This window comes from Pagrus pagrus (assembly GCF_965226575.1).
Source record: "Pagrus pagrus genome assembly, chromosome: 2".
NCBI lineage: Eukaryota > Metazoa > Chordata > Actinopteri > Spariformes > Sparidae > Pagrus > Pagrus pagrus.
Genome location: NC_140186.1, coordinates 18,685,107 through 18,699,713, shown reverse-complemented (window position 1 = coordinate 18,699,713; position 14,607 = coordinate 18,685,107). Strand labels below are relative to the sequence as shown.

At 44.5% G+C, this 14,607-nt stretch overlaps 1 protein-coding gene across 1 annotated transcript; it reads left to right on the top strand.

Moving 5' to 3' along the window:
- On the top strand, positions 1-1,401 carry dand5 (DAN domain family, member 5; the record flags this gene model as incomplete). Its single annotated transcript, XM_084382491.1, has 2 exons — positions 1-477; positions 1,114-1,401. The coding sequence occupies 2 exons, from the start codon at positions 1-3 to the stop codon at positions 1,399-1,401; spliced, it is 765 nt and encodes a 254-aa protein (XP_084238617.1).
- Between the last annotated feature and the right edge of the window lie 13,206 nt (positions 1,402-14,607).

The window sequence follows — 14,607 nt, the reverse complement described above, 5'->3', positions numbered from 1 at the left end:
ATGGCTTTCTCTATCAGCCTTATCCTTTTTTCAACCTGGACAGCTGTAGCTTTTACATTCCCTCACAATATTTTTGACAACATTGTGAAAGGGTCACGAGTCGAGTATGAATCATCCGGCGGTGGACCAGCTGAACCTGTCCGGGGAACAGTTAAGGTTGTGCAGCTGGACGCTCGTGCCCTGGCCCACTCAGGGTTCTTCAGAAGGGGACTGACCCCGAGAAGAGTCTCGTCCCTGAGCCCCAGATTGCCCTTCCCTGCTTTCCTGTCTCACGGGCGTCCAGGTCCAGCTCTGGCCCCAAAGACCCCGATGAGTCCGCTGCACCACCTGAGCCCCAAAAGCCCCAATGAGATGGAGCTAAAGAAGGTGCAAGGCATGCAGATGTGGCAGAGAGCCATGAGTAAAGGAGAGAAGATGTCCCTGCCAGTCAGCCTGAAGGACACAAAACAGACGTGCGCTGCCGTACCTTTCACTCAGGTAAGAGGAAAAGATTTTTATTACATGTGCCAAAAAAATACATTTGAAGAACTCACTCATGACCCGTTTACTCAACATAACCTACAGACCGCAGATCAGATCATGTAGGAGCTATTTTCTTTCTACCAAACTACACCTGCACAGAAGGAAGTGTACACCGTAAGCAGATAATAGGAAAAAATAGGAAAAATAGGAAAAATCCAGAGGTATCCTTAAAAACATCCACTGGTGTGACTGCAGTCGGCCATTTGGCAGCCTTGTTGGCTGTAATAACCTTCACCTCCGTCTCCTCCACTTCCTGACATGAAAGAATAGGCATTTAATGCGAACATGATATGCCACATTTGCTGCACATGTCGACCTTGAACGTATCTGTGGTTTGCAGAAACGTTAACTGCTAACATTATATCCTGGAGACCGGGCTGTGAGAAGAGTCATTGTTGACACAGTCAAAAAGAATAAAGCAAAGTAAGGAACAGTTTCAGTGGCAATAAGAGCTTTGTGTGTTCACTCAAAGGGCTCATTCCTGCTCTGATGGTGTGGAACCACATAAACACAGAGTGATTTTTACACCCTCAGAGGTAAAATTAAGACAATATTGCTGAAGTCTATTCTCCCTCTCTTTCATCCTACCAGCGTGTGACAGCAGACGGATGCGACACGGTAACAGTGCACAACAAGCTGTGTTTCGGCCAGTGCAGCTCCCTGTTTGTCCCATCTGAAGGGGAGTTTGCGGGGGCCTTCCACCACCACCACCGGTCCCCCTGCTCACGCTGCGCCCCGTCCAAAGCTCACACAGTGACTGTGCCCCTGCGCTGCGGGGCCGAGGTCCGGGAGAGGCGAGTGATGGTGGTGGAGGAGTGCAAGTGTGAGACGGGCCGTGAGGAGAAGAGCGCAGAGGCTGCAGCTTCCACACACCTGTGACTGCGCTGCAGCTGTTCTAACAAAAAAAACACAATGTATTTGTCGTCCTCTCTTAAGGAAATAGAGCTGCAGGTTAAGATTTCATTTGGATTGACACCTTTATTCTCTGTCAAGTCACTGCCAAGATATGGAATATGTTTCACAATTAGTGTGATAATTATTTAGACACTTGTAATTTGATTTACATATGTTGTTGTCTGTGTGTGTCTGTTTTCGTTATGAGTCTGAATTTGTTTTTCAGAGTAAAATATTCTGGTGGTTTCTTCCACCACTGACTGATGACAAAATGACCTATATTTTGGTCACGCGATTTACTGATGGAGATGTCCACACTGGACTTGAGTTCACGTAAAAAAAAAAAAAAGAAAAACGTGTTTAGATGAATCTAAACTGAAATATTGTGATGTGTAATATTGTCATTAAAACGTCTTATTGGTCCACATTCCTTTTGCCTGGCATTTGCTAATTAGTTTTTCTCTGCCAACACTGTTAGATTTACAAGTGCAATTTAGTTTGCATGCAAAGCTCAAGTAAAAACATGAAGAGCATTTGTTGTTTTTTTACCACCCACTCTCGCATTCAAGTGTTCAAGTGTCAGCTCCTATATTTTATTAAAAAGCCATGTCCCGCCGACTTTTAGCACGTAGCACTTACATCTGAAAGCACCCAACTAGAGAGCAAACGAGCTATTGAGCGTGGGTACTTAGCGGTAGGCAAACATAATTGTTTCAGCATGGACCCCTGAATTATGTATAGGAACCACCTATTCTCATGCCCAATCTCTTTTCAGTGTAGTTGTGGGAATTTGAACATCCTTCACCACAGATGCACTTGAGCGAGCGGGCATGTGTGATTATGTGTGTATGTGCTCTTTTTTTTCAGTTAGGGCCCATAAAACCTATTATTCATTTATATCCTGGCACCTGGGCCTGGTAAAGTGAACTCATCCCACACATCCCTACATACATTCCCAGAGGAGCATAAAGAAGGGGGCTCTTTACGTTGCCTTGGCATGCTGTCAAAATGACTGTTTAGATGGCCATTTGCATTCACGTGGGCTTTCTGAAAAAGTGAAAGCGTTCATTGCGCTACGGGGGTGCATTGAGTCCCTCGGATTCCATTAGCATGTGATTAACATCTTGAGTTGATGGCTATATTTTCCAAGATTGATGGGACAAATATTTGCCCAGGTCTTAACTATGAGGAATTAGGGGCCACTTTTAATCAGGCACTTGTTTTTTTTCTTGATATGCAGAAAGTGGAGAGGCTGGGGAGGCTGACAGTGATCAAATCCTGCTTTTGAAACTCCCATTCCTCACAGCGAAGAAGGCTGTTTGTAAAACTGAGTGATTCATAAATAAATCTGCACATGTGTTTCGTCATCCATCTCTGTCTTTACACAATGCTGCACTTGCTATCTATAATAATCCACCCACTGTGCTGTTGTGGCTGTGACGGCGGTGGCGAAGGCAGCGTCATGATCTCACTATCCCGCCGTCTATCCTCTCCAAACTCTGCACCTCTCTTCTTCCTCGCAATCTTTTGTCTTTTTTATTCTGGATAATAAGGGAGATAAAAAAGAAAATGGGCATAGAGAAGGGAGAAGAGGAGGAGGTGGTGGTGGAGGAGGTGGTGGTGGTGGTGGGGGGTTGTTGATTGAACAAACAAGGTGCACAAGAGAGTGCACCACTTAGCAAGACAGATGTCAGCCCCCTTTGCATTGTGGGATCCGGCGGAGCACTCCTGCGTCATTAAGGATGGCCTGGTTCCCATGGCGAAGGGAAAGGAAGGAGCGAAAGGAGGAGGGCCCGCTGCCAAGTTCAGCGCCTCGGGGATCAGATCAGCGTCACGGGGTGCTAAGTGGCCTAGTTAGCGCTTTAAAACGCACAATGAGCTGCCTGCTCTTTCTCTGTGTGTGGAGGCCTTTTAACTGTCAGACGTGGAAATGGTTGGGAGGTGTGCGTGATGGAGGTGGAGGGGGTGGACTCGAGCAATATCAGGTCAATCAAGGTGTATCAAGGGGGAAATGAATTATTGATGGAGGATTTTGGGGCCTGTTTTGGCACATTTGCTTAGAAGTTTTACTTTGAAAATGTTTTTCTAGACCAGTAAATACTGTTAATTAACTGTATGTGTGTCTGGTGGTAATTGGCTTGAAAACAAATATTCCCAAATTAGATCATTTTGAAGCTCTTACCCCTGACTTCCTATGTGTCCCGATGTGTCTATAGCTATGGCTGAGCAGTCAGAACAGTGCTTAGCTAACTGACTAGCTGAATAGTGCTGGAAGAGGAAGCTCCACCAGATTTTCCTCAGCCGCTCGGGGCTCTGCTGGAGCTAAACCGTCATGGTAGACTGGACCAAACTGGACTGAGGATCAGGCTCCTAGATCTGGCATTAGCAAGTGAGAGGGGACAGGGGTCCATCATGTGCTCTCTGGAAAGAAATCGGGATGGTGACAGGGTACGCCGGGAGAAATGTGACGACCTGTTAAGTCATAGACCAGACAGAGTCTTCTCACCTAAATCCCACCGGTGCAGGTGTACTGCTGTAGGTGTCAGGCTCTGGGTGTGAGGGTGTCTGGACCACAGCTAACATCTAGCTCCCCGCTGATACGGCGGTACAGGCTCGCTCTGTGGTGTTAGTCTGGACCAGCTGGTCAGAGTTGGCTCCGCAGGAGATGGTGCCCCGGGCTAAAGCCTGCCAGCCTACTGCCATTCTGCCTGGCTGCCAGCTCGCCTGCCAGGCTGTCTGTTGGGTGCTGAGGAGGACAGAGAAAGGTGTAGCCTGCGGATGTGAACATCAAAGTTTGTCATTGGATAAAATCCCACAGTGGTTTTAGTAGCTGTTACTATCATTACTTCTACCGCTGCTGCTGAAAGTACCGCAACTAATGTGTAGAATGAAATTGGTGTGTGTGAGAGATAGAGAGAGAAAGAGAGAGAGAGAGAGAGACAGAGAGAGAGAGAGAGAGAGAGAGCACCTTCTTTGTCTTTGTGTCTGCTTGATGTGTGCTGACAACAGATGTAAGTCCTGTAGATCCATATGTGTACAGCGATCGTCCTCTCTCTGTCTGCCTCAGGCTGTCCTCCTAAAGGACAAATGAGGTGAGGTACATCAGGTAAAGAGGGAGCCAGAGGTTGGACATCAGGAGATCTGACATACGTTCACTTTTATAACGTGTTAAAGCAGTGATTTTTCAATTCTGTTCCTGGGGGCCCTCTGCTCCAGAACACCTGATTCGAATTAAGCTCATCATCAAGCTTTGCTAAAGCCTGATTACAACCTATTAATTTAGTGTATATCAACTTAATCTGTTATCATTCTTCCTGTTCATACTTGCCATTAAAAGATATCTTCTTAATACGCTTTCAGTTTAAACGTACAATAGGTAACTTCTGCCACTAGGGGGCTCTCTATCAAAACAAACCAAAGTATTTTTGCAGAGTGCTGTAAGGAGGGCTGCTGCTCAGCTGCTTGGATCCAGACCCTCTGAAGAACAAACAACTGGATTCACTTCGGATTCTGCTTTGATCCTGAACTGTTTACCGACGGGAGGAGAGCTCAGAGATTAATTTTAAACTGCAGAGTGCAGCTTTTGCACACCTTAAGATCGACAGGTGCGTAGGAGAAGACCGAAGGCCGAACAAAATCAGGAAGAAGACTCCACACACTGTCCACTTCACTTGCAATTAAGTTTATTGACAGACAGAAGCTGGAGAGGAAATGTACTTTACTTCATGAGCAACATTGCAGAGAGGACAGGGGAAAAGAAGAGAGAGAAGCAGAGGCTCTTGTGAGTACCAGAATTTACGGAGAGTTTTGAGTTTGAATTTAACCACACAGACACACACACACCTACAGAGGGTGCCGTTACTCGCTAATGTTAGCTCACAGCTAGAGTTCAGTAAAATAAACTGACTGCTGGGGGCAGATGAACAGTTCATGAGTAACGGAGATGAACACAAATGTTCTTGCCGTCAAGCTAGCCACAAATGATACGCACCGTTACCTTGAATGAACGTTCACACACAAACACTTCAAACTCGACAATCTAAATAAAATTCACCAAAACAGTCTTGGTCTGTCTTTCCACATCATCCCTGATTTGCTAGTATTAGATCCTCATTTCACAGAGTAAGTTGTGACAATAATCCAGCTCTACACACTGTTTTCACCCACTGTGGATGTCTCCGTCGCTTCACTCCCACTGCTGCACACCTCTCCCGTCCTTACCTGCTGTATCTCGTCGTCCCTGGAGTCATAGCTGCTGTATCACCTGTAATTTATCCTCTACAGTCTCGGAGGCTGTTTTCAGTTTGGTGTGTAGCTGTGTGAGCTGGGCCCCGTGGTGACTCCCCCTGTGAACCGAGGTCCTGGCTCTACAGCTAACCAGCCATGACCTAATAAGCTAACGGCAACTAGCTACAGCCAAGGATAGCTAGCAAACAGCAGCAGTCTTCGGTGACAAGTGATATGCTGCCTCCATGTCTCTGAAGGTAACATTGTAGCTTTTCCTTAAAATTAATATAATCACATGTTCATTCAGTATCTGGTTCTTGAATTTATTTTCTTTAAGTCTGAAATGTCGCATTAGTTATTAATAAATCAAAATGTCAACGAACGAACCAGCTAAATGCACATACTGTCACGACTTGTTCACTGTAGGAGATCTTTTTATATTTTAGGTTTTTATTTTTTACCAGTTGACAAACTTCCTCTGTAGTTGAAGAAGACACCTCCGACCACTTGCCTGCAAACGACTAATGTATGTGTTTGTGTTTGTTTGTGTGTCTGACTGTACTCGTACTGATTGTAGCTTCACTGTGGCAGCATTAGTGTTGAGCTGTCAGTAAACCCTCCGCTGGAGTGTGATGATGATGATAGCAATGTCGCTGTGGCAGGTGCGGTCCTGCATGCCATGCAGGTGATGTCTCTCATGCTCACTTAGCTAATGACTCCAATTAAAGTAATTAAGAGCTGGCACGGTGAAACCTGCTCACCCACTTGCTGCCAGCCCATCCATTCCCCTTCCTCTTCACCAGCACACATCAGCGCCCACCTCGCACCACAACATGCCACCATCCATCGGGCTACTTCGCTCCCCTGCCTTCCCTTAATCTTCCTCTCTCGGGCACCTCACCCTCTCTTTCATGCCACAACCATCCTCTGCTCCTGCTGAGGCCTTTAAAAGAAACATGAAGCCTAAAATCAACTAAACGCTCCACTCCAGAAGCACTTAAGAGACCCTCAGCTCAACTTATTGTCACAGAGACAGCCACGGAAGGGAGGAGAGCGAAGGACGGGTCCGGCAGGAGAAAGAGGGGAGTTAAATAGAGAGAGCGGATGCGAGCCAGGTCCTAACGAGGGGAGAGATAATTGTTTTGTTTTGTTAGGGGCCCTTCTTCTGCGTGGAGGGAGTTGAAATGACACGCCACACATGGTTTTTGGATGAAGTGGGCGAAGGGAGGGAAGGGGTGGGGGTGCAGGCTTGATGCAAGAGTGCTGAAAGTGTGGAGGAGGGGGTTGCAGCACGGTAAAGGCGGCCATATGTAGCACAGAAAACGACTCTAAAAAGCTGCAGCCACAACTGCAAAACCAATCCAATCGGCAGGATAAACGTTTCATTTAAGTTTCTCCAAGTCACGAATATGTTGCAACTTTACGTGTCTTTGTGTTCAGTTTTAAATTTTATGTTATGTCAGGAGAGGTTGAAGCGCAAAAACCCTTTTAGGCTTAGGGTAAGGATAAGATCATGTTTGGGCTTCTCTCACCACAAACACGGCTGGAAATTGTCCAGCCCATTCACCAGGATATAGTGTTAGCAGTTAATGTCGCTCCAAACCACATACCAAAGCAAGCCAAGGTTGACGTCTGTAGCAAGTGCAGTATATCACGTTCACATCAAATGCTTCTTATCGGCCCTTTACATCAGGAGGTGGAGCGGATGGGGGTGCCGTTATCACAGCCAAATGGCCGATCGCAGTTTACATCACACCTGTGGATATTTTGAAGGACACCTGGGGATATTTCCTTCAGTTCTTGTTGCGAAAAACCTGCCTATTTTTCACGGGAAGTTGGACAATTTGACAATCTCCATCTGTAATCGTGGCGACCAAAAGAGGTATTCTAAGCCAAACCATGATGTTTTTCTAACCCTAACCAAGTGGTCTATGTTCCTAAACCTTAGTGGAGCAGAAGGCTCAGTGTTGTGACGAGAGAGAAATAAGACTTCAACCTAAACAGGCGTAAAGTGTGACATAAAGAAACACCCAGTCACTCATCTATGCGTTTGCTGAAACGTTCTTACATTTATTCTGGTGATTGGGTTGAAATTGTCCCATGTTGCATCAAAAGTATCCAGTGGTTTCACGCTTTTGGATGTTGAAATGCTGTCTCGATGTCTTTCGCACAGTGAGACACGTATTGTAGAAATGTGGATATGGTGCATATGACACGTACAAATCTGAACGTGTTTCTGTTTGCAGAAACTTAACCTGCAATATTTGATTTTAGGCTGCCAGTAAACTGGAATCTGCAAGTGAAAGTGTTTTTTACGCTGACAGATTCACAAGCTCCCATGAATGCATTTGATTATGCACATTATTGTCTTCCACTCACAGAATACCTCCAGAAGATTTCAATGTCAAAATACAGATTAATCACAGAGTTCTTCAATATCACAGTCCACAAATTCCAACAGTGGGAAAGACCACTCAGGGCCAAGCTGGAGACACAACTTTGGCTCCCGAGCCCGGTCAGATTTATCAAAATTTATGAAACCGCAAACATATGAATCTCTGGAGTCTTGGTGTTCTTTCAGCACTTGGATTCCCAGACTGACAGTCGATGTTCCTGGATTTGTAGTTGGCGTGGCCGTGCAGACGTTTCTCTCCAGAATCTCATTACACTCTCTGTGAGGAAAAAGACTCTGATGTGAACCGAGCATTCACCTCCCTCTGTTTTCCTCATGTGTCCATTTCCCTTTTATTTGTCTGCAACATTTGACCAGAAGCTAATGTGAGAAGTGCGTCTGTGGCTCGTTATAAAACATTAAATGTGTTTAAATCTGACCGTAAAACCTTTTTTTTTTTGCAGGATAAGCTGCATCTGTCCCTCGCATAGCGACACAGTGAGAAGCATCGCTGGTGACATTCAGTTTTTCACTGTGAGTTATAAGCAGAAGCCTTGTGAAAACCACCATCATCAAAATTACAGCTGAGCACACTTTGGTAATCTGGCGACCAACAGCATCAAGCAAATTATCCTGGTGGACTGTGTCTTTGAGCCAGGACGGAGAAATCACCTCCAGAAGCCTGTCACCACTTCCATGAAGATAAATGGTATCATTACACAGTCTCCATCATGCATTAACTGATCTGGAATCCACTTTCTGCTCAAAAATGGAAGCGGCTATGGATTACACTCAGTCATCGGATAGCAGTGGCAGAATGCGCGACAAACATTGCAAACTCATTTTGCAACGGCGCTCGTCAGCTGACGTTTGACACCAAAACAGTTTGTTAATGTCCTCATCTTGAATTATGGTCATGAAACAACTGATTCCTGCTCTGTCTGTTAGCAGGATCAATACCAATACAGACACAATTTATCCAACACATTCTGCCAGTGTCATGGATATCTGTCCACAAACAGTCATCCTCACAGCGGGCAGGGGAGGAAGAGTAGCATGCCAGTGTGTGTGAGGGAGAAAGAGGAAGAGTGATTGAGAGACAGACAGACAGATAGACAGACACATAGGAGGTGGGGCGGGGGAGGGAAAGGGGGAGCAGTGAGCCAGTGTTCAAGAGAGATAGGCCAAGTGAGAAAGCGAGGGAGTGTGTGCATGTTTGAGTTTGTGTGGAGGGGTACAGAGGAGGGGTGCAGGTGGCATGGAGCTGGCGCAGGCCTGGCCCACTGTCCCCTGGCAGTGCCAGGCTCCATCTGTCATCAGCAGGAACATCTGCAGCCCAAGGTGCCCTTGTCACCCAGCGTTAGAGTAACGAGTTTGGCGTTTCCATTAGTCCAGGGCCCTCGCCCGCCCGGCCGGCTCTAGCCAAAACCATGGCATTTTGGGTGTGAGCTTGTGTGTGTTTGCCTGTGAGTGAGTGTGTGTCTAGATATGAGACGGAGAGAGGGAGAATGAGGGAGCGAGCTGAGGGGTAACTGGATTTGTTTGTCGGTTTGTGTGCGTGTGTGTGTGTGTGTATGCAGGAGAAGGGAAGCCAAAACAACATGGCAGTGCAGAGCGTTGACCCAGCTGGGCTGAGCCGGCATGTCGAGTCATGTCCCCTCCTGATGTGAGCGTGCCCAGTGCGCTCACACCGCTGCCAGACCCAATCTCTGCTCCCCTGTCCTCCTCGCTCTCTCTCACTCTTCCTCCCTCTCTCATCTTCCTGTCTTCCATCTGTCTGCCTCTCTCTTATGTGCCCTCTCTTCCTCACCTCTCCGTGCCCCTTGTAGTTTCCTCCCCCCTGTACGCAGAGTCCTCTCACACCCGGAGTCTATACTCACATTCTGCCTCTGAGCGCTATACTCACATTTTTATCTTCCTTGTGCCTAAAAAACAGATGGTACTTCTTTCCCGGCTCCCTCTTTTCATCCCTCTCTCTGAGCTCTCCCCCCCCCCCGTCCTCCCTCCCTCCTCCCCTCCCTCCCTCTTGTCCTGTGTTTCTTTCCATCCAGCCGGCGTATCACTGATCCTAACTGGCAGTCCACCTGTTTATTCTGTCCCCCTCCTCTAATTTATAAACCTGAATCATTCTTCTTCTCTCTCAGGGGCAATAAGACGGTTTTATTATTACTTATTGTAGTTATTACTTTTACATGACATTTTGTTAAGACTAAACACACTTATCAACTCCACTTTCTTTCAGCAAGATGGCTGCTGTTTGTGTTTGCACCACATGGTGGCTCTAACGAGCAGCAATCTGTCTTACCATTAATGAACCGAGCTTTGGCTGCAATTGTGTCAATTACCCACAGAATACTAATCAGACTAACATGAGCACATCAGAACGGGATAAGATTGATTATTCCTTTTTCATTTTCTGTATTACATGTAGGCGTGCATCATAAATCAGTTCTGACGGCATCTATGAAGCTAATGTTTAGCCTGAAGGTCTGAGGAGGGAAATTAGACACCGCTTAATAAAAGCCCCACATTCAGGCCTCGAGCAAGTTGGACCCCGTGAGCGTCGTACGCTCGCACGCTCAAATGCATTAACGCTCTTTATACAATATTTAAAAAGTCCCACTTAAAGCTGCAGCTTTGTTCTGCGACGCTTCAAGTCCAGTCACTTCCTGCGAGGGAGCGCAGGGTTTTGAGTTATAGTTAAGATTCCTTTTGCTCTCTTTTTTTCTTGGCCTGTCCTTCAAAGGTTCCCTATTCCCCTATCACAACTTTAAAAGTGTGCGAGCGACGGAGTGAGCGAGGCAGAAAAGGAGAGCCACAGCGAGATAAAGAAAAGGGAAGCGACAACTGCTAATCAATAAGATTTCTCCAACCTTGTTTTTTTTTCTCTCTCTCTCTCTCTCTCTCCCCCCCCCTCCTCCCCGAGGCCCGCGGCATTCAAGACGAGCCAAGACGAGCTTGGCATTGTCGAGCACGCCTTAAAAAGAAACACCTGCGAGGTGGAAGACTTAAAAAACCGGCAGAAAAAAAAAAAAAATCCTGCTTTTCGCAGCTCTTAAAAATGTTGGCAAATGTTCCATGGGTTTTCTGGGAACAAAACAGTAAAAAGAAAGAGCTCCCATGCAAGTGAAGACAAAAGGGGATGGTTTTCCATAGAGATGGAGGTGTCATTACACTTGAGACGGTTGCCAGATTTGGACTTATCTTACCCCCCCTTCTCCCCCACCCCCACAGCCGTCCTTGTATCTATACCATCTAAGTTTATTATCGGTGCCGGAGTGGTGTGGAAAAACAAATAATGAATGGTAATATTTAGCTGTTGACAAAATATGTATGTGGCTTTAGCGGGAGATGGGAACGAGGGAATGTGCAGAGAAACAAAGATGGAGAGGGATGGGAGAGAGGAGAGAGAGAGGAAACTGGAGAGGGGGGGTAACTAAAGCAGATGGCACTCTTGGCATCCACCTCTCTCTTAAATCTGTTTCTGCTGTTTTTCTCATGTGCACGAGGCTTTAACCCTGTGGTAACCTGTGTCCCGGCCTGACCCCGAACCTAACTGCTGTATGTAACAAGCCTGCCGTGTGTGTTTGTGTGTACACGCGCATGTTCATCTCTGGTGTGTCTCTGTCTGCACACTCGTCTAACCGGCACCCTATGGAAGCGAGTATCAGCAGCCTCTCTCAGGGTTTCGATCACAAACTTCCGATTGTGCTGCGTCTCTCTCGTGCTTCACCTGAGAGAGATATTTGGAGTGAGGGTGGCTTCTCGCCTCTCTGTCTCAAAATGATAGCTTGGCTTCACCAGACTGCTTCTTTCTCTCAAGTTTGCACAGTTTTCTGAACTTTTTTTCTTAATGCATTTTCGCCTCCATGCAGAACCAATGATCAAAAGAAGCTGTTATTGACAGGTGTGAATTAATCATGAGGGAAATGTAACTATGTGCATTTCCTCAGGCTCTTCGTTGAAGTATTTAACTTGTGTTTTATGCTACGTGTTCACACTTCTACTCCAATACCTTTATACAACAGCTGTAGTTACTCTGAAGGTTTTATATAATGAAATACTTCATTATTCATTGCTATCGATTAATTAATTCATTAAATGAAAATGAATTATACTTGAATCAGCTCAAAAATCTTGAATACAGAACATTTACTTATAGTTTTGTTACTTAGGATTTGTGTTAGTGCCTCAGTAATGCTTTCTACCACTAGAGATGGAAAGTATCTATACAATTACTACAATACTGTACTGTACAAGTTTTTCCATTTTAAGCTACTTTATACTTCTACTCCGCTGTTTCATAGAATGTACTTTCCATTCCACATTTGTCTGACAGCTATAGCTCCTACTTTTTAGATTCAAATGTGCATAAAAACATATGATCAGTTTATGAAATATGATGCATTACTACATTAAACTGTTCTATCTCATACAACTGAAAGAAAAAGTCCATTGAATTTACTTAATTTTAATGTGTACATCGGTCCGACATTATCAGAAAGAGGCCAACTGACATAGTTTTCCTCTTTTTCTCATTTAATTATTGTTTATCAAACCAAAACATTTCATTCACATTAGACTGTTTAAAAGAGTCATGTTGATCCAACATAATTGTCAGTTACTGTAATACCAATTTGTTGTGTCATTTTAAAGTAGTTTCATGATATTCAGTACCTCATTTTCAGCTGTAACTCCAACTTGTATCTAATATTAATATCCAATGGTATTATGTAACGTTATGTCCCTGGTGCCTCAGTTACATCTGTAGATCTTAGTTGATTTGTTAAAGTTCACTCATGTTTAAGTGTAACTGGTGTTGGTAAATCTGCAACATTTTGCAATAATCCAGTCATATAATATGTAGACATATAACACTGACAGGAGCCATCTATGCAAACAGTAGTACTTTGACTTTTTATACTTTAAGTACATTTTACTGTGAATTCTTGTGTTGTGTGTGTGTATTTATTTAACTTAACCACAGAAATGCAGGACTTTTACATATACCTCCATATTTGTCTTTTTAGTACTGCTCCATTAAAGGATGTGAATACTTTTTAGTGGTATAAAGTATCTATACATTTACTCAAGTACTGCACTTAAGTACAATTTTGAGGTTTTCTATTTTATTTTTCTTTATACTTCTACAAATAATGTTCTTTCTACGTCAGTACATTTTTCTGACAGCCATAGTTTCTACTTTTTATGTTTACTTAACCAATTAAATAACTTATTAACTAATTCATCTTAAATACAGGGTATTTACTTACACTACAGTTATGTTACTTTGTGGTATTGTTCCAACTTTTTATATTCATATATTATATACAAAACATGATCAGTTTATAGAATATGATGCATTACTAGATTAAACTACTTCATGAAGTAGTAAAGCTCAACCAGTAGCATTAATGCATCCATCGTAATGATTTAACAGTATAGTAATAAAACACTGACAGTAACTGTTTTTCTGCACAACTAATACTTTTACTTTAATTTGTTTTTTTGATATTTCTACCTTCACTTCGGTAACAGATCTGGATACTTCTTCCACCACTTGAATTAATCATCCTTTTGATACGACACACATTTTTGACAACTTGTTCAATTAATTTGTTCCAGGCACCATATTGTAAGTCAGTCCATTCACAGCTGCTGCAGATCAGAGAAACGTCTTTTATTTTCTCAGCCGTGAGTCTAGAGATCCGCCTGCGAGCTGAAGGAATATATTTAGTGGTGTAAGCAGAAATTTGCAAAAACATATTTGAGTTTAAAAAAAAAAATAAAAATGAAAGCAGAACATGAAAAGCAGCAATAAAGCTCTGCAGCGTGTGACTGACGGAGAATATTCTAGTGAGGTTCAAACACCTGGGACACCGTCGACTGTTTATTTAGGCCACATCCGTCTCTCAGTGCGTTGGAACATTCATGTGCTGACTCCCATACATGCTCCCGTAGACAGACTATAGATTTCACTGAATGCACATCACTTATATGTGGGGTGCCGCGGTGGTGTGAGCTCATTTGCATAATCTCCCATTTAAAGAGGGATGTGCTGGAAGCCGGTGGGGGGTTGATGGTAAGGGCTGGGGTGGGGAGTTTGGGAGGGGGTGTACAAAGTGCCCATTGTGCAGTCCCAGGATAGGGAAAATGCCCTGTAGGGCCTGGTCTGTGTGTGCGACTGAGAGTGTGTGTGTTTGCGAATGTTTATCTGTGTGTGGGAGCCACACCTGTCAGGAGAGCCTGAGGGAAGCAATGAGACCATGATAATGAGTGTGTCTATATGAGTGTGTGTGAAGACATGAGCATTAAAATCTGTGGGCCATGTCAATCTTTTATGTCCTAATTGTTTCCCTTTATTAACTTGGCTTCTTATTATGCCATTTCTGTCTAACACACACACACACACACACATATATGGTCACACATACTCCCACTCACTTTCTCCCACACTCAGCAGTAACCACACTCTTCGTCATGCCAAATCATAATCTACCCAAGACGCAGCAGGCCGATAGGATCATACTGGAGAAATAATGGTAAAATCTGATTTTTTTTTGGACCGGGAG